This window comes from Tachypleus tridentatus, chromosome 10, assembly GCF_004210375.1.
Source record: "Tachypleus tridentatus isolate NWPU-2018 chromosome 10, ASM421037v1, whole genome shotgun sequence".
NCBI lineage: Eukaryota > Metazoa > Arthropoda > Merostomata > Xiphosura > Limulidae > Tachypleus > Tachypleus tridentatus.
Window position 1 is genome coordinate 149287553 of NC_134834.1, and position 24352 is coordinate 149311904.

The window sequence follows — 24352 nt, forward strand, 5'->3', positions numbered from 1 at the left end:
AAAACAACAAACAATGAAACTGTATTATAATATATATTAAATTTTATTACATCGGACAAGCAATGCATATTTATACGATACCTTGATCGAAAACGTTATTCATATGTGTATTACAATACAAGGAAATTTTTAATGTATACCAAGTATATTTTACCAGATTCTAGAACTGAAATTACTCATGAATAGTAATAAAGTATAATAATATAGAGATGAAACAATAAAAATACAGACATTTAGAAAATCTCTGTTACAACATTCATAACCGATACTAAAAACACAGATTTGTTTCTATGCGTCAATGTTAAAAATGAACAATGCTAAGACAGGCCTATTTAATGCGACAATACAAAACTACTGATACTAAGGCAGGGCAATTTAATGGAACAATGTGAAACTACTCATACGAATACAGGCGTATTTAATACAACAATGTGAAACTACTAATATCAAGGCAAGCCTATTTAATACAACAATAGGAAATTATCTGTATCGTACCAGACCTATTCAATGTATCAATATCATATAACAAAACTAATACTATGAGATGGATGACCAATAATATGGCATACAAAACATTTTGTGTCATGTTACTTTTTGATAAGCTTTCCTGGTGGGATTGTTGCATAACCTATTTTGAGAGTTCAAATCGTCTAACTGCGTTTCGTTTACATTTATACATTTTCATCAAATGTCTGTATGTAGAGAGGTGGGGTGGCAACATGAAATACCGTTTTAATGTCGTCCATTATCCAATCTTAGATTATTCTCAGATACGCCTGTTACGCGCTTCAGTAACTCCCTCCCTCCTACACACAATTAATGAAAACTGGAGCCGGGACTATGATAAGGATTATTTTTGTTAGAGCAAAGCCACTTTGGGATATCTGCAATGTCCACTGTGGGATATCAAACATCCGTATTTTAGCAACGTAATTACACAAACTTGCCGTTGTCTCACCATGGTACAAATTGTGATAAAACATTCTAAAATGATAAATATATTATGAATTCTCGAAGATGGTGGAAATATACTGAAGAATGAAACCGTCGTAGGTAAAGAACCAGCTCGAGATTAACGATTCCGAATGATGCTTTCTGAATTAAGATTGCTACATTTGCAAAATAAAAATGTAAGAACGCCTTGGAACTATACGTCAAATGATAAGGATATAGCCCGAAAACTATAGTAACTCTGTGGTGTCCTCCATCTTGGGGACAACATTATAGAAACTTCTTGTTAAAGATTTGCCATGGTAGACAACGGAGTCGTAAGGATGTGTAATGCTTTACGTAGTTCGTTATGATTGACACTAGGTGGAGCTTGTGTCAAACGCGGAAATGAAATACTTAGAACTTGTGAGAGAAAGGAATGAAGAAAATGTTATAATATGTGAACTACACTACACCTACCATATATATACCAGTGTTGAAATAACCTTTCGTTCAATACCAGGGCTTAACACGCCTGCTGGAATACGACAGACACAGTAGTGGTCTTGGCGCTATTTGTATCAAAGGTTGGGAAGCACTTGTAGATATATTTAATATATTATAGAAGATGTCTTGTATCAGAACACTTAATCTATGAAAACCCCACCAGAGGGATATACAGAAGCAGCAAAATACTCTTTTGGAGTAAACCTGTTTTTTTTTTTTTAATTTTGCGCAAAGCGATACTAGGGCTATCTGCGCTAACCGTTCCTACTTTAGCACTGCAAGACTAGAGGGAAGACAGCTAGTTATTACCACCCACCGCAAACTCTTAGGCTATGTTTTTACCAATGAATAGTGGGATTGACCGTCAAATTATAACGCCTCCACGGCTGAAAGGACAATCATGTTTGATGTGACGGGGATTCGAAACCTGACCCTCAGATTACGAGTCGAGCGCCCTAACCACCTGACCATGCCGGGCCCCTTTTTAGAGTAAACCTTTGAGACTAATCACTCAAGTGTTGGAACTTTCCACATATACTCATAAGGCCCGGCATGGCCAAGCGTGTTAAGGTGTGCGACTCGTAATCTGAGGGTCGCGGATTCGCATCTCCGTCGCGCCAAACATGCTAAATTAGGGACGGCTAGCACAGATAGCCCTCAAGTAGCTTTGTGCGAATTTCAAAAAAACAAACACACTCATAAACTGTTGACTGCTTTGATACACATGTTCGGCTACTAACATTTAATTGTTTTATATAATGCATCACTAATTATTTATTTCATTAAAACTTCCCCCCAAAAATTAGTTCTTTTTATTTATCAATTCACGGTATTATGGTTAATATTCTTTCCTTCATATTTTGAACAGCAAGTAAAATAATATTGTTACATATTGCTGACTTTAACAAAACGCTAAGAAATTATGAACTGTTTTACAAACAAATTCTGATATTTTAGGCTACAGTGATAGTACTTCCTATCCAATGTACAAAAAACACTTCAATTATTATTTTAACAAATGGCTTATATAAACATTGTGTGTGTGTTTGTGTGTTTTTCTTATAGCAAAGCCACATCGGGCTATCTGCTTAGCCCACCGTAGGGAATCGAACCCCTGATTTTAGCGTTGTTATAAACATTGTTAAGACATGTACTGTGTTTGTTGTTTTCTAGCCGGCCTGATGAGTTCTGGATTGAGTGAAACGTGTCGTCGGCAATGAATACAGTTCACATAATGTAGTTGGAATGCTATTATTATGTACTCTTTTAATTTTAAAATTCTTTAGAGGACTAGATAAAAATGTAACAGGTGTAACAGTAATATATAATTAACGTCAAACACTTATTTTTGGCGAATCATGAAGTGTTTTAGGCTTTAAAACTAATGAAATTTCACCAATATCATCATTAGATACTTTAGAATTAAATGTAGATTGTGCTAGAAATTCAGCATGTGTGTTTTTGGTCTTTCTTTGATTCTCTTATTAAGACATTTTATTTTCTCACGTGTATATCTTTTTTTTTTCAATACATTAATTAAATTACAGACACAACACTGGCTTCTCATCGTTTTCCGACTGGTCAAGAAAAGTCACCAAACCTCACACTTCTTTCGGGGATTCATCGGGCTACCGGGTGGACAGTGGTAAACCTCGCTGAATTCCTTCAAGTTCGACAACGTGCCCACGACTCTGATGCACATTAATCGGATATTGTTATTAAAACTCAGTGATAATATTACATGATTTAATTAAAATATATATACATGGAAGACTTACGTGTTCTTAACCATTACAAATATCCATTTTACATTATTAGAACAAGCATAAAAACATTCCTATCTTGCTAAGGTCAAAACTATACAACATGTTTGATCACCGCGGATATCGAAGCCTATTTCTTAACGTTATAAGACATAAGAATTTAACATTGAGACACCTTCGGAGGTATATTAAAGATATCTAGATAAATATTTCATGTACAATTGCAGTTCATGCTCAAACAAAACTCATCTCTCAACAGAGTTAAGGAAAAGTCGTGTCACGAAACCTGAGAACAGTATTGTTGTCTTTTTACTTTATATTTTTTAACATAATAAGATAAAATCTAATTGTTGCAAATGGTTTAATATTCTAATATATTCGTTATCTTAATTCTTACACTTGGTTAAAGTACGCTTTGTCTTTAATGTGACTATTCTTTTCGATCTCTAATAATTCCATACTTTACTGTAGTGAAATCTTAACCTTTCTTTAGGTAACTCGTTTCAACTATCAAAAATTCCAAATGTTATTTCTACCACAAATCCCCGAATCCCCAAAAATATGTATAAAATGTTTAACTTTCAATAAGTTAGTTTGCCCCAAAATACTGTTGCCTGGAACAGCTTTTCACACTGCGTACCTGAATCTTCCTGGGCTGTGGGAATCAACGCGAACTATGTGAACTGCTGCCTTAGGCCTACTTATTCCACACCATATCTGGGCAAATTGGAGGAAGAACAGTTGGTAGTGGTTCAGGTTAATTCCAGGAAGACTGGATTCTGGACCGTGCTTTTGGGCCCATCGTTTATAAGCCTGAAAACAAACAAATAAACTTCTCAGACGTGGATCGCTGTCACATCAAAAATGATACTGACTTAACTAAGCTGGCGATAAAACTGAAATACATTTTCTGTTGGAAGTTGTTTCCCTATGTTAGTGACAAAAGGTTTAATTTAGGCTACTTAACCTAGCTGAAAACTTTACAAAGACGAAACTAAGAAACAGCGAATTAGCCTCAAAAGTCATTTAATTTATTTATTTTATAAACAGCACCTATTACCTGCTCTGATAAGTTAATTTTAGTATTTTCAAATAATAAATAGTTGATTTTCACTAAAAATAAAAGTATGGCTTCGTTTTGGGTTAGGCTATCACCATAATTTACAAACAAAATAATTTTAGTACAAAAATTTGAAAATTCTGAACTTACCCAAAATGCCTGTTTAACACCTCCATTATCCGCTATGTTTTCACCTTGAGTATTGATTCCATTCAGCTAATAAAATTAACAAATTAATAAACACATTTCTCACCAAAAGAATGCCAATGATAAGAAAACATAAATAAATTATCAACTGATTTTTCTGTGATTAACTGGGAAATTTGCTAGGACTTAAGCAACAAAATCGATGTTTTTATAGCAGTCTTACTTTTCTCTACTAATCTAGAAACTTAAATACAAAAAGCAACTTATTTTAAGAAACCAGAAGAAGTATTCCACACATTTATAACTAAAAAAAAAAGCGCGAAAACTCAAACTCTAAATCTAAACATTTCAAACCAAAAAACGCACATGCCTGTTAAACATTTATTAGCCATTACAATACTTTGCTCAGTTACTTATATACTCTTCAAAACAAGAAATGCAAAAGGGATATTTTTGTTATTTTAAAGAGAAATATATGTAATAACGTTACAAGCTCAGAGTATGTGATATTACACGTGTTAAGGCACTGATTGTCAGACCAAAATGACAATAAAAGTTGTACACTGTGAAAACGGAGGAAAACATCGGATTTTTCGCCAAAACGCATGCGTGTCCAATAACTTTGTTTGAGAGATCTGCATGTTCTGCAAGTGCAACATGTGCAAATTCCCTATAAAAAGTGACGATTCTCGGTTTCCATAGCTCAGTGTTAAGCCACCGACACGCAATACAGTTACGCCAAGACTGACTGAAGCACAACGCAACAACGCCATTGGTCGCTTGGAAGCAGGCAAATCTCGATCAGATGTTGCCAGAGCTGTGAATGTCCACCCAAGCACCATCACAAGGCTACGAAATCGTCACAAACAACATGGATCACCTCGTGACCGTTCACGATCTGGCAGACCTCGTTTGACCACGCCCGCACAAGATCGCAACATCCGGTTACGCCACCTTCGGGATAGGACCACCACTGCGACGTCTACTGTCTTAACCATACCAGGGCTGCGTAGGATTTTCGATCAGACCGTACGCAACCGTCGACGAGATTCTTAGGCCTCATGTGCAACCCATCACGGTGAACGTCAACGACGTTTTTCTACATGACAACGTCCGTCCTCACACAGCCCGACTCACCACTGTCTTCTTGAGACACCACAACATCAACGTTCTTCCCTGACCCTCCAGATCACCAGATTTAAACCCCATCGAACATCTTTGGGACGAATTGGACCGACGTCTGCGACAGTGACAACCTCAACCGCAGACTCTACCTCAGCTTGCAGCAGCTTTGCAGGCTGAGTGGACAGCCATTCCACAGGATGTGATTCGTCATCTCATCGCTTCCATGGGCAGGAGATGCCAACCAGTTATTGATGCTCACGGGGGGCATACTCGTTATTGACGTTGAGTAACGTTAAACTTCAACTAGTGAGCGTGGACTTCGCCTTTGCAGACTTTGGATATTCAGCATGAATGTGTAAAGTTTCACACATGTCATACAGAACTACCCGGAATAAACTTGTTAACAATTTGTCTCAAATTTTGCCTTTTGCGTTTCTTTTTTTGAAGAGTATAAATACGCATATGTTCGTCAATGATAGCGGTACACGAGTTTTGAATGAGACGCCATATTATCGTTTCCTAGAGCGGCAAAAGATTTAAAGTTCAAAGCTCATTTATTTAAGACGATTCTTTAATTCCAAACGTGTACGTTATTTTAAAAGCAGGTAAAATACAGTGTATGTAATATTAATGTTAGTTATAGCGCATGTTAGACTACTGATGGAAAATATAATAATATATCAAAAAGAGCTTGGGTAATGAGCAGGTTTCTATTAAATTATGGAAAATAGAAGACACCAAAACAGTTTAAGAATATTTAGATAAGTTATGGTGAGGACAGTAACAATAAGTAGACTCAGATAAGTGGTAAAAAGAGAACCCATCTTGTTAAAGCAGTGTAAGTAGACTTAAATTAGCGAAAATAGTAAAGAGTAAAAGAAGAATTAGATTACATCAACATTTAATTAAATGTATGTAGACAGAGTGACGTGATTTATTTCTCGGAGAACTTGCACGTTTAAACAACGAACATACCAATCAACAGGTGTGAAGAATATTTGTCTCTTTAATTGATTCTTATATTAAGAAAGGAAATTTTGTTTAGTTTTCACAAATAATTTTAGGTTATTATACTTAGTTAATTTACAAGGAGTAATAGCTCATATTAGTATAACTAGTATTTATGCTAATTGATATAAGGGATAGGTGGGTGAAAAAACACCATTGTCTCTCCTGTTAACAGAATTACAAGAGTAGAAGGAGGTGAGACTTCACTGTTTGATTTAGCCACACTGGGCTCACACGTTTGTACAACTACACTCCCACTGATTCTCACCTCGTTGACTGTTTGGTTTAGCCACACTGACCTCACACGTTTGTACAACTACACTCACATGGATTCTCACTGTGTGAAATATTATGTCTATCAACCTTGGAAAGTTGGTTTTTAATTTGCTTTTGCAATGTTCGTTTCATATAGTTATTATTAAATTTTAATTTTATTAAATATCAACTCTGATCTAATTAGTTAATGTTCAATGATATAATTAATTAGTATACACATACACGTAACTAGATATATATATATATATATATATATAGCTACAACAAATAGCTACATGAATGAACACACAGGTGGTGGTTCTACAAGAAGAATGATAAACTACTGGCTGTGGAAGTCAAAGGCTTATTCACTAAACATTTATCCGTTAGATTATGTTGGCTTTAACTACACCAGAATAACACAACTTGCCGGAATATTCAGGTCCGGAACGACGTAGTTACTGTATTGGTTTATCACACACTCAGCTTTTGCTTGGAAACGAACAATGCTGTCGTTATGCCACCAGGACTGCAGGTTTCCATCGGGGTCGAACTGTCTACCTAAAAAAGTTGTGAACACCTAATTTGTGCGAAGATCTGGATATATGATAAACCAGTATTAAGGTTGTACGTCTTAAAATAAAATGAAATATTTAAGTCAATTAACTTGAGCTTTTTAGTTTTTTTGGTTGTTTTTTTTTTACATATTCAGCAGTCGAAGTTAATGTTCTGCTATGTTCTTAACATTTTCTCAACTGAAAAAACATGTGGCACATTCATCTTCCGAATCTCTTAGCATAAATGACAAGAGGTTTCAGTATTCTGAGCTGGATTTTTTTTTTTCTGTAATGGAGAATAGCGGGGAAGAAACTGGAGTTAGACACATCATAACATTTGTTTATACATTAATGTTGTAGGTTTTAGTGATACAATGTTCTTTCATCTGACCATAGACAAGTCTGACAAAAGGGGGTGGGAAGGGGGCAGATGCCCCGGAGCCCGGGGTCTGTTGAGAGGCTCAGCAGTGGGATATTCCAAAGCTCACTATAAATGCATATTACTTAACGACCGAAAATAACTATTGCTTTTTCATGGATTCCTAAAGACATCTGTCACCTAAATTTCTTTTATGAATAACAAAAAATAATAATAAATAGAATGATAGAGGGAAGGTGTCTCGATGATGTTACTGACCCCAAGGCCTAAGCTGTCTCTCGACGCCTCTGACCACAGTGGTTGATTTAATATATTCCTACTTAAGCCTCGTGCACAAGAACTCGTATATCTTGAGCGAGGTATTCAGTGATTGACTGGTTGTTTGTCTTTAAAGTTGAAGGTCCCTAAACGTTTTTTGTTATTAAATAGATATAGTACAATGTTTTGGAATCTGTATTTTAGTTGTTTTTTTTTTTGTAATTTTTATGTAGTGTTTAGTTCTGTACGCCTTCAATTATTGTATATTTTTACTGAGTTGTTTTATTATGTTTAAATACTTTGTGGGTTTATTTTTAAAATTTTGTACTCATGCGTTTGTTTCGTATTTAACTTTGGTTATATGATATATATTCTCTTCTCTACCTTATTCCCAACTGAAACAAGTTTGAAATAACGGAACCATGAGTTCAAGAAGATATTTTTCAGGAGGATGAACTAACCTTCAAAATATTACCATGACAGTCAACAGAAGAGGCAAGCCACAACAGTCAAAGTTGACAGGTTTAATGTTTGTATGGTTAGTTTAGGCCATACTGCAAACTTATAACAACAAATACTCCGTGGCCTGACATGGCCAGGTGGTTATGGCGCTCGACTCACAATCTGAGGATCGCGGGTTAGAATCCCAGTCACAGCAAATATGTTTGCCCTATCAGCAGTGCGATCGTTATAAGTTACAGTCAATCCCACTCTTCGTTGGTAAAATAGTAGCCCAAGAGTTGGCGGAGGGTGGTGATAACTAGCTGCCTTCCCTCACTGGTAAATTAGGGACGGCTAGCGCAGATAGTCCTAATGTAGCTTTGCGTGAAATTAAAAAACAACAAACAAATATATACTCTATAATAGCAAATACTGTTTTTTTCTTCTCGGTTCTTAACCCTACAGGGGTATTTAACCTTATATTAAACAAGTGTTTATATGAATACAGTAATAGAAAGTTACATAAAGCACAATATTTCAATGGTACTTATTGTGTACGTATGCATGATAACAATGAGACTGCCTCAGTCTATCTGATAACTTGAGTGACATTTGCCATGTCCGGTATCCAAGAAGCCACTATGGTAGCGACATTTTTATATATTTAGCTACATGGTAAATATCTTGAGATTTTAAATAAAATTTCCGACAGACCTGGCGACTTTTATTAGCACTAAAAATTAAGCGTGATAAGTGATGCGGAATTGTGGCGTGAATAAAAAGTATAAATTCATATACACGTGCTGTATGAATAAAAAATAATAATTTTTTCCCTTTCCTGCGAATAGGACATGATATTTCTTAATCGTATTCTACTGACCACCTTGCCCTCTATTTAGCCACGTCTCCCCATATACGAACTGCTCAATTGTTTGAAGTCGTCATAACCATCTTCGTATTTCTGTGTTTTAAGGTTTCTACATACTTTAATCGATATAACTACATTTAAAAACTACACATAACAGTCTGAAATGTTTGTCCAGTTTAAGATTACCAGTGACACACGGTTGTACTCATAAAGAATACCAGCAATCTCAAAATAAACTTTTGGACTTTTGGAAATTATGGATAAAGCCTGTCACGTGAATATTTAAAGGAAAATTTGAAGTACTTCCGGATCAACACTAAATGGCGCTGCGGTCGAATAAAATAACTCTGTGATGATTAAATCTATATCACCAGTAGTATTACCAATAATGGAATCCGGTGGCACAGCAATCAGTTTTTGGACTCATAACGCTACACACCAAGTTTCGATACTAGTGGTGGGCACAGAACAGATAGTCCCTTATGTAAATTTGTGCTTAACTACAAACAAACAAATTACCAACAACTATGTAAAGAAATTGGATGTGCCTTTCACCATTTTTTTTTCCGTGTTGTTCTCCATTCCCGGGAAGAATTCCATTTCAGGAAACCATACTGTATTGCTGTTAACAGAGGCTGGGAAAATATGTTCTTAGGCATACCACTACACTTTCAGTTGTGAAAATGTAAAGAACAAAGCACGAACATCGATTGTTAATATCTTACTCAGTAATTCAGCTTCGAAGAAATAATTAAGTCGAAAGCAAACATAATTCTCCTTTGGTCTGTTAAATATTGTTATATTCATTACCTTTCCCTTACGATAATCTCTTACGTTACGTCACATTGCACTCAATGATCTTCACGACCGTTGCACTTTTTTTTGTGGAAGTGACAGGGAGTTTTCACGCAAAGGTTAACTGTATGCAAAAGCTATCCTTCAATTTGAACCAATATATTAAAGGAAAGTCAGCTAATTTACAGCACCCAACTCCCATTCTTGGGTTATTATTATCTGATGAAATAGAGAGATTTGAGGAGAACCCAAGGCTACGAAGGGTGTAGCGCTTGGACTCTCGGATGTACACTCTGGGTTGGTAACTACTGGGTCACGCCACGTCCGTAACACAAAATGATTAATGAAGTTACACTGTATTATACACAGTGTTTCATAATTATATAAAAAAAGCCTGAATTAAAAAAAATAATTTTACCTTTGTTGTCGAACCCGTGAGTAACTTCATGCCCAATTACCACTCCAATTCCCCCATAGTTAAGGAACCTTTGAAAAACAAACACATTTTTGATATTCTACCATAAACCTAAATAGCTAAACCAAAATTGTGCACGAACCCATTTGTAGTTTAAACTTTAACATAAACCTAAATTGTTTACGAAACTTCCTGTTATATTTTTGTAATTTAAATGCACAATTTAAACCTTAATAATAAAAACGAAACCAAAACCCTTAACGAATGTTTTATTTTTTTTAATTTAAAGAATTTTCTTGTTATTTAAAATCGCACAAACGTCATAAAGCTGACACAGTTTTTTATTTCAGAGAATTAAAAAAAACATTTATTTCAAATTACCAAATAAAGGAGACTATAATTATATTCCAATTTCCTGGTTGGCGCTGAAAAAATATTGTTTATTATTAAATGATAAAGACAGTTTTCGAGAGAAAATATTTATTAGAAAAGTTTTCATATCTGAATCACAGTTGCAATTGGTAATGATAAGTGATGTCGAATTCTGTGATATTTTAAGCTTAAAAATGGAATGCTAACAGGTTTGCTCGAACTATTGACACAGTTAAAGGTTCATATAAATAAAAATGTGTAACAATTACGTCATTATTCCCACGTTACTAACACTAACAGAAACACCATATTTTCCACGTTACTAGCACTAATATAAACACCATTATTCCCACGTTACTAACACTAACATAAACACCATTATTCCCATGTTACTGACACTAACATAAACACCTTTATCCACGTGTTACTAACATTAATATAAACACCTTTATTCACGTGTTACTAGCACTAAAAGAAACTTAGCATAAATTAATATTTGTACCAAGGTAATAATTCTCCATATTTGTATTGTTGTGTATTAATGCTTGTCATAGCTAAAAGTGTAATCAATATAAATCTGTCGTTTTATATTTTCGTTAAAATAAAAAAGATGTGAATTACAGTTTTATTTTGAAAAATAAATAATAAATGTTAATTGTTAAAGGCAATAAATTTGGTGACATTTTTACGTTCCACGCAAAACTTGGGTAGTTTCAATAACGTATTTTCAGAAATACGTATAACTAACTGTATCTAACCTACTTCAAAATAGGGAGTTTAAAACTACAGGGCGACCCGTAAGTCCCTACCCATCCATATATTATTATGTTATATTCAATTACGCATGTATTATAAATTTGTTTCTTTTTTTTCAGAGATATATGGCCGATGTTGAGGAAAATGTTTCACAGAACACGGCGTTGCATAATATTATGCAGCGAGAATGAGGGACAGCACACAGATACACTAGATACATAAGATATATGGATGGGTAGGGACTTACCACCTTGTATAATTTGAAAGCTAGTTATTGTTATCGAAAAATAGTATAGTTTTAATTAATACAAATTAAATATCGTACAATAAATATTGCTGTCTAACCTCACCTTGGATAATTTTGGTGGTAAAGAGGTGGTTGCAATATCCCTGCTGGAAAACCTAATTAAGTTATAGAAAACAAAAATAAGTTTTATGTACATATATATATAAACAGAAAATCAAAATTTATGCAAAAGTTCTAGTTACAGTCGTGCAACTATAGTAATACAAAACGATTTTTGACACCAAATTTATAGAAACGTGAAAAGTAATAACTGAAATTTACTTTCCTTGTAAATAATTACGAAAAAAAAACACACGTAGAGGTTAGTTCCCGTTTCTTACTCGTTACGTTTGTTTCTTTTGAATTTCGCGCAAAGCTACACGAGGGCTCTCTGTGCTGGCCGTCCCTAATTCAGTAGTGGTAGAGTAGAGGGAGGGCAGCTAGTCACCACAACCCACCGCCAACTCTTTTACCACTCGGCTAGTAATCTGAAGGTCCCGGGTTCGAATCCCCATCACACCAAAGATGCTCCCCCCTTTTAACCGTGGGGCGTTATAATGTGACGGTCAATTCCACTATTCGTTGGTAAAAGAGTAGCCCACGAATTGGCGGTGGGTGGTGATGACTATCTGCCTAGTCTTACACTGCAAAATTAGGGATGGCTAGTGCAGCTAGCCCGCGTGTAGCTTTGCTCGAAATTCAAACAAACAATTAACTTTAATTATAGTAAATGAAGCCTAACGCATTTGGGCCATCGTAATTTTGATGGGAACCTACTCAAGAAAGTGACTGAAGAAAACGATTTGAGCATAACACTCATGCCATCGATTTGGTTTGTTTTGAATTTCGCGCAAAGCTACACGAGGGCTAGCTGCGAAAGCCGTCCTTAATTTGTCAGTGCAAGACTAAAAGGGAAAGCAGCTAGTCGTCATTACCCATCGCCAACTTTCGGGATACTGTTTTACCAACAAATCATAGGACTGGCCGTTACATTATAACGCACCCGTGGCTGAAAGGGCGAAAATGTTTGATGTAACAGGAATTCGAACCAGCGACCCTCAAATTATGAGTCGAATGCTTTAACCACCTAGTCATGCCAAACCTCATACCAAGGAAGCAGTACAAATTTTGTAGTAATGCTAATTGATTATGAGAGAAAAGAGAAAATTATATATTCATAAACATCACTAGTTAGGTCTCAGCTAAAATACTGTGCTCAGTTTAGATTTTGGTTTGTTTGAAGTTAAGCACAAAGCAACACAATTGATTATCTGTTCTTTGCCCATGACGGGTATCAAAATCTGGTTTCTTGCGTTGTAAGTACGCAGACACACCACTGTGCCAGTGGGGAACTCTCAGTTAAGATCTCTTTATTGAAGACCAGATACTGTCCAATTGGAAATGATCCTGGGATGGAAGGATTTATTTTATGAGGATAGGCAAGGACCTCTATACCTATTTTATATTAAGAAAAGAAGTTGTTGTTTTTACAATTTATTATAAGACTTTTGAGGAATCGAAAAACTAAAAACGTCAGTTTTTGTACTATAATCTAAGGGTAACTGGATGAGAAAACAGTTTGTAATTCTTTTCGTGATTCATAGTATTCGAAAGTTTAACTGGCGTTACGCACTGTATAAATTACAACGTTATGCATCCATAATGTGACACAATTTTAGTGTCTACTGACTGACAGACAAAACACTACTATATGATGGTGCGAGAGGTTAAAACAGGAACAAATAAGGTAGGTGCAGTTACGACAGTTTTAATTTCCTAACAGGGTGATTAGCTTATGAAATGAGTTACTGTTAGCGGTAGTGTATTACAAGCTTAAAAGAGGAATAGATGACTTTTGAAAATAAAGGGTGCATTTAAGTTTTACGGTTTTTTAGGGATGGGTGTACAAGAACGACTTTGAAGGATCAAGTGTGGTCACTTATCGGTAATGTTATCAAACAAGTCTTCGGTGTACCTTTTTAAATTTACACCCTCTTCATCTTAAGAGTTAAAGATTACGTGTTGTATTAAATTTACTGATGAAAAAATATTCCTACCATGTTCTTTCATTTCCGGTTTACATGATGGTTAGAAGATGAAATGTTTAATTTTATCAGTAGACTTTTTTTATCGTAAACCGTTCACTAATCAACAACAAATTTCGTTTGTTTTTTGTTAAAATGAATGTTATTCAAGTGTAAGACTTTTTGTGAGACGCGACAAGTTTGAAACAAATCCTTTTGCAATTTGTTGTTTTTTTCATTGAAATTTATAACAAATGTTGGAAAATGTATTTGAAAAATTTCCCTTTTTCAAAACAGACTTAACGGTTACATTAAAATACATTGGCCTCATTTAACGTTATTATTTAGCCATTTCAAATTTTTTGTGCGTTTGCCAAAACTACCGGATTGTTTGTTTTTTTTTATTTACGAACTATACGGGAAATAAATTTTAACAATTTATTAACAGTGAAAGCTTCTATAAAGATGGCTCTGTATGTCTATTAACAAAATTTTCCAACTTCCCAAAGTTCTATCACCATGATATTTACGTTTTTATTGTATACCTCAGAAATATTCTAAAACACCACTTTCTTCGTTTCCCCCCAGTTTTACAAGTTTGACAGCCATTTTAATTTCTAATTTGCTACTTCTGATGAAAGACGAACATACACACTGCTCAATCATTCTCTGTGAAAACAATGAAATAAATGCTAAGCCTAGCGCGAGTAACGTTTCCGAGTAAAATCTAAAAGTTGTGTAACAACGAAGTAAATGCTAAACCTAGCGCGAGTAAAGTCTGTTAGTAAAATATAAAAATTGTGCAACTATAAAACACTCTATTTTCATTTATTATATTTTAGTAATCCTAGCATTTTCATATACTTACTAATCAAATTTTTGGATCTTGTATAAAAAGCGTTGACGACAGCCGGAGAAGTTACCCACCTAAAAAATAAGGAAAATTTCATATTGTAAAAATATAATAAAAAAAATGTAAATATTTGTATGAACCAGACCTAGATTTGGCTGTTGTTGAATTATTTATCTTTTTTAAAACTATAATATAAATAATAACAATAAACTTACAGGGAACATTTTGTACACGAAAATATATAAAAATAAAGCTGACAAAATTATTTCAACACACGTAAACTTCGGCGCCATCTTAACTAATAGACAATTTGTACTAGTTCTCATTTCGAATAGTACACAGAAAATTATTTATGCATTTGGAACGTTTTAATTTTATAATGGATATGGACTGGTACTGGATGATGTTGTGCATACTTTCAGTTTTGAATACAGTTACTAAATTTTTATACGAAATGACTTGTCCATATTACTTTTTGTCACTCCCAGGTGCTATGTTTATTAATATTATAAAGAGAGGCCTCTACAGAAGTAATTGGTGTTACTACTTTAAACTCTTGCATCATCATTCAGTACTGTGTTGTTTGTTAGTCAGTACACACTAAAATGATGTCACGTAAGGAGCACATAACATTGCAATTTATACAGTCAAACTTTAAAAAGCCATGAATCACGAGAATAATTACAAAGTCTGTAGCTGTGTAGCATAAAACACAGCTGGACTTATGAACTCAACACCAAAAAATAAAAATATTTGTTACTTTTAATTTTGGTTTTATTTACTTTTGAAACAGAACACTTTCGGGGCCCATTTTGGTACATCAAGTTTATAAATTGTTTATTTTTAGATGTGAATTCATAATCTGAGGGTCGCGGATTCGAATCCAAGTCCCACTAAACACGCTGTCCTTTCAGCAGTGGGGACGTTATAATGTTTCCAACAATCCCACTATTCATTAGTGAAAGTGTAGCCCAAGAGTTGGCGGTAGATAATGATTACTAGCTGCCTTTCCCCTAATCTTTCACTGTTAAATTAGGGACGGCTAGCGCAGATAGCCCTTGTGTAACTTTGCGCGAAATAAAAAAACAAACAAACATTAATAAAAGAGACAACTGATAAGACAAAAAACAAAAAACAGAAAAGGCAAATATGCACCTCTCTCCACTATCGTATTGAATAAGCTTCAAGAGTAGAATTATGACCTTATAATAAATAGGACGGCAAGTTTCTGCACAAATGAATATATTCACAATGACAAAGGCTATAGAGGTGCTGAAGAGGTAAATACGTCCTATTCTTCGACACGACATATACAACTTCATACCTTGTGTGAATCAAAACACTGTTAATAAAAGTCCTTCGTAAAGTTTGCATGGCTATTCGACGTCTCCAGCTTCAGATCATTCTGTTAAATGCCTCCCACCCAGTAGTACAGTATGGCTGCGGAGTAACAACAGGTTTCAATACCCATGGTGGGCAGAGCACAAATAGTTCTTTGTGTAGGTTTATGCTCAATTCGTAACAAACGCAATCTATTAAATTCGTCGAATATTTTCCCCTTTGACCATTGTAAAATCAAAAGAGAGGTTCAAACCTCAAATATGTCTGTTTTAGCCTGTGGGGGCCTGGCATGGCCAAGTGGTTAGGGCGGTTGATTCGTAATCTGAGGTTCGCGGGTTCGAATCTCTGTCACACCAAACATGCTCACCATTTCAGCCGTGGGGGTTTTATAATGTTCAGTCAATTTCACTATTCGTTGATAAAAAAGTAACCCAAGCGTTGGCAGTGGGTGATGATACCTAGCTACCATTCCTCTGGTCTTACATTGCTAAATTAGGAACGACTAGTGTAGATGGCCCTCGTGTAGCTTTGTGCGATATTAAAAATACAAACAATTCAGTTTGTGGGAGTTGTCGTGGGTTTGTTTGTGCAAAGACTCAGCTAAATTGGTGAAAATATGGAGGAATAGAAGGTTCGAAAAATCTGCAAAAAACCTTAATTCTGTAAAATATTTTAACCTTTTACCTCTGTACAACTACAAGTAAGACACGAATCCTTAATATGTCTGCTTCGGTCTATGTGGGTTTTCGCAAACCATACAACCCATTAAAGAATGGCAGACCTAAAGAATGAGCTCTGGAAACTTGTATATCTTTTGACCCCTGTAAAATTGCAAGACAGGCAAAACCATCATACCTGCCTGCTTCACTCCGTTGGAAAATATCAAAAAATATTATCTGGTGTGATTAAAATCTAACGATATATCAGACTGAAAAAACCCAATTTTTCAACTATGTTTAACTACTGACTTGTGTAAAAATCAAAGAAAAATACAAATACTAAACTCGCTTTCTTTAGTCTGAGCCATGTCTCACGTGTTTGAGGAAAGACTGACATTTGACGCCCTAAAATCTGACCAGTGGAGGAGAACTAAGATTGTTTTGAATTTATTTCGCGCAAAGCTACACGAGGTCTATCTGCGCTATCCGTCCCTAATTTAGGAGTGTAAGACCAGAGGGAAGGCAGCTAGTCATCACCACCCACCGCCAACTCTTGGGCTACTCTTTTACCAACGAGTAGTGGAATTGACCGTCATATTATAACACTCCTACGGCTGAAAAGGCGAGCATGTTTGATGCGACGGGGATTCGAATCCGTGACCCTCGGATTACGAATCGAGTGTCTTAACCACCTGACCATGCCGGGCCGGGGGGAGACTAAGTAACAAAAGTAAAAAGAAAAAAAAAAGGCGTACGGGCGAATTGGGTCAACGTATCTGCCATACACGTTTTAATACGATCAAACTAGAAATAAAGAACGCCGAATATTTGTAAATGTTGAAAATAATAATAAAATCTTGAATCGTATACTTTCTTTTTTTAATTTCTAGTTAAAAGTTGTATAATGTTTGCTAGAGGAATTTTTTGGTATAACGTAGTGATATGTATGAAGCCTAGAAATGTTTAAGTTGTACGTGACGTCGTCCCCGTCACCCTAAACATGCTTGCCAAACAAGAGTAGCCCCAGAGTTGGCGGTGAGTGATGATGATTAGCTGTCTTCCCTCTAGTCTTACAGTGCTAAATTAGGAACGGCTAGCCCAGATAGCTTTCGTGACGCTTTGCGCGAAATCCACAAACAAATAAACGTGACGTCTTAAATTTTCTTGAGACTTACAGAAAACAAATACTATAAAATATAAAACGTTACTTAGTGAATTACTTACTTAGACAGCGAGTTAGTAAGTAACATAGTTCATTAATCAGTTAGTTGGTACTTCGTTCAGTGCCATACATTCTTTTTTGAGCTTGTACAGTGCATAAGATAGGAAGTTAACACGTACGTGTCTGTTTAGGTAAATTTGTGAGTTAGGCCTATTATTTAGTTATAACATTTCGATGAAACCGTGTAAGTTATAAAACTTTCAGTTGAAAAAATATAACACTTTCCTTTCATAGTCGACTATACTTTTCATTATTTATACCAAATAACCTTACAAGAACCTGTAAAATAATATAATAATTATAAATTATATTTATATAAATTATAATTATATAAAATTATATAAGCCTATATAACATTAAGAAGTACAACATGTATTCTTCTATATGGAAGAGACAATTAAATTATTAATAACTACTTTCAAATGATATCAAACTCTGAATAATAATATGTAAACCACACTATATCTTCTACATTAAGTGCCGACGAGGCCTTTCACTTACTACCAAGGTTTTTGAGGTAAATTGGTGAATAACAAATGTAACCACAACTTATACCTGTAAAAGCCTTTTATAATATAAATAATTTGACCACGTGATTACCGATTACGGTTGACAGGTGTTCGTAATTTCAACTGCTCTTGAAAGGCGTAATATTTGAGATTTTCAAGACCATTTTCGAAATATTTGTCCGGGTGCAATTCTATCTAATGGACAAGATAATAAAAAATAAAAATGAAAAGTAATATTTAGTTGGGTGCATATTAATATGCACATATTATAAGAACTTGTGAATAAACGTAAAGGAGAATGTAATATGTCAACCACAATATATCTGCTATATCCAGGGTCGATGAGACCTTTCGTATAAACCAAGACTCATCAGGCCAGCTGGAATACGACATACATAGTAGTGGCCGAGATGCTACTAGTATTATTAATGATTTATAAAAGCGGTTTCTGTGTGAAATAAATTAAGTTGGTGAACTGTAGTTTTTATAACTTTATTTAACCAAGTAAATCTGAGAATGACCATTCTATGCTAGTTTATTTTAGTGACAATATAAAGATCAAAATAAAAATATATATTATTTTATTCAGTTAATGTACAACTCACCCCTTCGTACTCTTTGTCCAGTTCAGTATTGTTGGTGATGAATTCTGGATAACCAATTTTCTGTGTAATCAGTTTAGCCTAAAACATAACAAATACAACAGCGATATTTAAATTTAACAAAAGATTAGCAGCAAAGATAACAAATTAATACACATGAGAGTAAACATATTTTTACAAAGCTGGAGTAAGGTCTTTGGGGTGGAATGGGCGGATCCCAAGACAAGATACAACAAGAACCACTGTCAAAAAACAACAACAGAAAGAAAACATTCATACGGATTATAGATGTACTAATAGAACTTGGATGTTGAACATTCTAAATTAGACGAACGAAATATACATCATACATTTCTTTAAAATAACTTTAATTTGATGTATGTTTATAGGTGATAACTTGAAACTGGTCCGTTCACTAAAGGGTCAGAAAACGGAAATTATAAATTATGAACACTAATCATAATAATTTGCTACAAGAATAATTATTGATGGATTTTTGAATGGAGGGGCAGTTACTTTTTGTTGGGGGGGAACTACCACTTGGTTAGTTTGTACATCAATACAGACTCGTCTGTTAAAAAAATCTAAGTTCTCTAAGAAATAGTAAACAATCAACGATCCAAAGTATTTTACGCTCAAAACTTAATTTAAAAAATGGTCACAAACGTGGAACTTCCAGTAAGAAAGTGATACGAGATTTTAGTTCTAAAGAAGTCACGTAGTTGTATTTTTTCAAGTTACTTATCTCTGTACAACTCAGCAGGACTTCACCACTACAAAACTGTCCATCAATTACTAGTTATTTTTATTATCACATCACTACATATTATCAAAAATTGACTTTACAGTTATACATTGTTGTGTTTTAGAATTGGCTCGGCATGTCCAGGTGGTTAGGGCACTCGACTCATAATCTGAGAATCGCCGATTCGAATCCCTGTCACACTAAACATGCTTGCCCTTTCAGACAAGAGGGCGTTATAATGTTCAGTCAATCCAACTACCCGTGTGTTTGTTTTCTTATATCAAAGCCTGACTTAAACAATCTTCATGTTGTGAAACTAGTTGTACACGGTTTTTACTAATACACCTCATATTCCTAATTTAAACAATCTTCAGCTGGTGAAACTAGTTGTACAGGTTTTCACTGATACACCTTATATTCCTAATTTAAACAGTTTTCAGACTGTAAAACTAGTTGTACACGGTTTTTGCTGATACACTTTATATTCCCGATTTAAACAATTTTGAGACTGTAAAACTAGTTATTACTAATACCTCTTTCCTTTATGATATAAACACATTGTAAGTAGTAATAGTAGTTCTGTAGAGTACATATTTTTGCCTTACTTTTCTTTTTGCCACTGATTTCGTGTTGTTGTCCATCCAGTCAATTTCTTCCAAAATGTCCATGAAGGCTCTTTTGATATCTTCGATTATTTGTTCTGCCTGTCATTAAGCAAAAATATCATATGTATATCAAACATTACAATTTGTGTTTAATTGCTCTAGGACAGGGTCCATGATTATCTAGTGTTTAGCGTTGCCGGACTGTAGACCTTAAAGTTTCGCGGTTCGCGACCCTTGCGTTCCCGTAAATGTGTTCCACATATTTAGGTGGTAAATACGTTATTAGAAAGAGAGTCAATTCTTGCTATCTGATTAGAAAAACTAAGCCTACCACTTGGCGTTGGGTGTTGCTAAGTAGCTGCCTTCCCTCTAGTGTATATGTTTAAAATTAGGGTCCGCTAAGTATAGTTGCTTTGCGTGAAATTATGAATAAAAGAAAATGTTGTGAAATGGTAACTGTACTCAGAGACGAAGTACAAGCAGTTGTCGCCCTTTTAACAGTCAATTCACTGCTTATTATTATTATTAAAATGGTTTGCATATTAGGCTTAACGATAAGATTAGATAATGTAGCAGAGATATATAGGTTCATGTTATCGTTAATGTCATTTGTGATTAGTGTATTGTTGATACAGACATAAAATATATTGTTGCACTGAAACCACGAACAATATATTAGCTATGGAAATTAAAAATAACAATTAATTTCCTTTCGAGCTTCCTGATGATTGCACCAGTGATCAAAACGTCTTACACGAACCTAAAAATAATCTTACTCGCTGTAAAAGCTGTAACCTGCAACAGAATAATAACAATAAAACAAATATGTACTAGCTCACATGTAAATCCAATATTCCTATTGGCTAATTGTACAGTGATACTTTTACATTTATACGATTGCAAAACTACGACGATTATAACACAAAGTTTAAAGATGCTTACTTCAGTAACATAAACAAATACGTAGGAAAGCACATTAAGTTAATTTTTTGTCTGGTGCTCGCGAATTATTCTATACCCTTATATTTCAATACAAATTCCAACAGGCCTCTAAAAATCGACAATTAGGCGTCTCTAAGAGAAGGCAGCTTTCAGCCGTGGGGCGTTATAAAGTGACAGTCAATCCTCCTATTAATTGTTAAAAGACTCAAGAGTTGACGGTGGGTGGTGATGACTAGCTTCTTTCCCTGTAGTCTTTCACTGCTAAATTAGGGACAGCTAGCGCAAGTAGCCCCTATGTAGCTTTACGCGAAACTCAAAAACAAACAAAGAAACAAGAAAAAATTATTAATATTATTTTAACATTTAATTTCCATATTTCGGTAACCATTCATTTTGTATTACATTTTTGTATTACTTTTTTTGTTAAACCTACCGTTTTTTTACTGTCACTGGGAAAGTGCGATTTTACGTAGAGTGCCCCTGTTGCCATACCCATATATTTATTGACGTAATGGGTACAAGTCTTCCATCGTTCTGGTTTTAATGGTGTTCCAGAGAGGGCGCTGAAAAATTCTTGTTGTTTCTCCAAATATCGAGAGTCAAGATAACTAATTCGATTGTAGATGAATCTCCACAGTATATAGTTTACCACTACGCTAATACATAAATAATAAAACTTATCAATTTTCAAGATAAGAGTTCCATGTTTACAAAATAACAGAAATCGAGGTTTAGATTGGTTGTTTATTATTATTAAAAAATAATGGTGTATCTTAAAGATAAGAGATATATATATATATATATATATATTTCAGGCTCAAATACGAAAGTCGGTTAAAAAGAACACGTGGCCATTTTCGTTTTTGTTACTTCTAAAAAAAATAACTAATATAATTAATTAATAATCAAGTCATCCTTGAAAATCGGGTAATTAGTACATAGAATACACTACCGTATTTTTATTAAAACTAACAGAGCCATGTTTGTATTCATTGCATGAAGAAACTATTGCACACGTCCAGTTCTCTATGATACAGGTTATCAAAATAAACTTATGAACTGTGTTTACCGCTTCGATGTACTTTCCACTAATTTGCCCATGTCTTTCAAATAGCCCAGGGCGTACACCACGACTTCTTCTGATAGAGGTATTTCCATTGGCATAATTAACTCAAAGTACTTGGTCCAGTTAACCTAAGATCGAATATTCGTAGTATTGTTAGCTTTGGAGAAATTTGGAGTAGACATTGTTGGCTTATTATTAAATACACAGAAGCACTGTTGGCTGGAATCACAATACACAAATCATTGTTGTCCTGAAACCCACTCTTTGAAACCTGAATTCAATACTTAAAGCATTGTTGGATTCAAATTGATTATTCAAAGCCTTCTTGATTTGAAAGTAGGCGTAAAAATATTATTAAACTGAAACCGAACAATGATATTCTAAAATTAAGGTATTTTTGATTTAAAATTTTACACGTATAAGAAAAGGTTGGCCAGATTAAAGCTACGTACAATATTTTCTGTCAAAAATATATTATACGTGGCATTTCTGGCAACATACAAATCGTATTGATTATAAAATATATTTTAATATGGGTATTAATTTCGATCAGTTTTCTCTTTTTCACTTCAAAGAAACAATATTCTCTGTGTAAAATAAATATGTAAAAACTGCTAGTTTTGGGTGAGAACATTTTTGTTTCTATATATATTTTTGTCTACAAGTGGGTTTTCTCGTCATCACTGATATTATCATGACAGTTACATGTTTAATTTTTAATTTTATTATTATTATTATTATATAGGTTATTGTAAATACAAATTTTATCGTTACCAGAGATTTAAAAAAAATGGTTCTAAGGTGTCGCCACCATATCTTACCTGAGGTACTGTTTCACATAGTTCTTCTAGAGTCATCTTAGAATAAATAGCACTAAAATTGATTCTTTCTTCACGAGGTATTGTAATCTGTGTACCAAATAACAACTATATTACACATTCATATAAAAATAGACAGTGTTGGTGCCTGTTTATAGCATCTAGGATTTATATGACTGTAAGTTTCGAACGCCAGTAATGTACGATTATATATTAAACCAAAAAGTAATGTTGAAATGTACGAATTGATTAATCGGGGAAGGTTCGATAATGCACAGATGGTGGAAATTCACGTGTTTCAATATAAATAGCCATTATTGAAAAACTATCATTTCTAACTTTATCACCAAGTAAACCACATTAAATATTTTCATTCTATGATGAAAATTAGATAGTAAACGATCGTTCTTTATTCACAAATAAAACAAATCATATTATAATAGAACTCTTGTTTATATTATACTGGAAAAAGTTTTTCATTACGCGTTGTGTAACCCAAAACGTCGCGAAATTTTTATCCTGTGTGAATGTAAATTTACAGTAGTTGTCACGATTATCCCGTTTCGCCTCTGTTCCCTGTCACGGAGAACTTTATTTTTCTCTATTCTTAAGGTGCAGATTTGACGTCATGAATACGTTACACATGGATCTAATGTACTGGCGCCACGGATAATCAGCTACTAATATATAAAGTTCTTCTCACAGATGGATTTTCATTGGCTTAACCAAATCAAAATATTTAGTTCAGTTAACCTAAGATAGTATTGTTAGCTTGGAAGAAATTTACAGCAGATATTGTTGGCTTATTAAATACACAGAAGAACTGTTGGCTGGAATCACAATACACAAATCATTGATGTCCTGAAACCCACTATTTGAAGCCTGAAATTCAATACTTAAAGCACTGTTGGCTTCAAACTGGTTATTCAAACATTTTAGGTTCGAAACTGGACACCAAAGCATTATTAGACAGAAATCGAGTGTCTGAAGCAGTTATATTCTACGTATATATATTTGTTACTTTATTTCTTTCCATACCATAAT

The 24352-nt window shown here is 34.4% G+C and overlaps 1 protein-coding gene across 5 annotated transcripts in view; it reads right to left on the reverse strand.

The window, feature by feature from the left end:
• Positions 1-44: 44 nt before the first annotated feature.
• The window catches only part of LOC143230599 (neprilysin-1-like), a 55669-nt gene continuing 31361 nt past the window's right edge, over positions 45-24352 (reverse strand). For all 5 annotated transcript variants that reach the window (XM_076464428.1, XM_076464427.1, XM_076464425.1 and 2 more), the window contains 13 exons: positions 23312-23398; positions 22494-22618; positions 21858-22080; positions 20483-20581; positions 19136-19213; positions 18622-18725; positions 14815-14873; positions 11987-12038; positions 10512-10579; positions 7226-7356; positions 4411-4476; positions 3841-4013; positions 45-3128 (listed from right to left, as the gene is read on the reverse strand). In XM_076464428.1, coding sequence (XP_076320543.1) covers positions 3029-3128; positions 3841-4013; positions 4411-4476; positions 7226-7356; positions 10512-10579; positions 11987-12038; positions 14815-14873; positions 18622-18725; positions 19136-19213; positions 20483-20581; positions 21858-22080; positions 22494-22618; positions 23312-23398 — 1365 coding nt within the window. In that variant the 3' untranslated portion in view covers positions 45-3028. The remainder of the gene's footprint in view (positions 3129-3840; positions 4014-4410; positions 4477-7225; positions 7357-10511; positions 10580-11986; positions 12039-14814; positions 14874-18621; positions 18726-19135; positions 19214-20482; positions 20582-21857; positions 22081-22493; positions 22619-23311; positions 23399-24352) is intronic.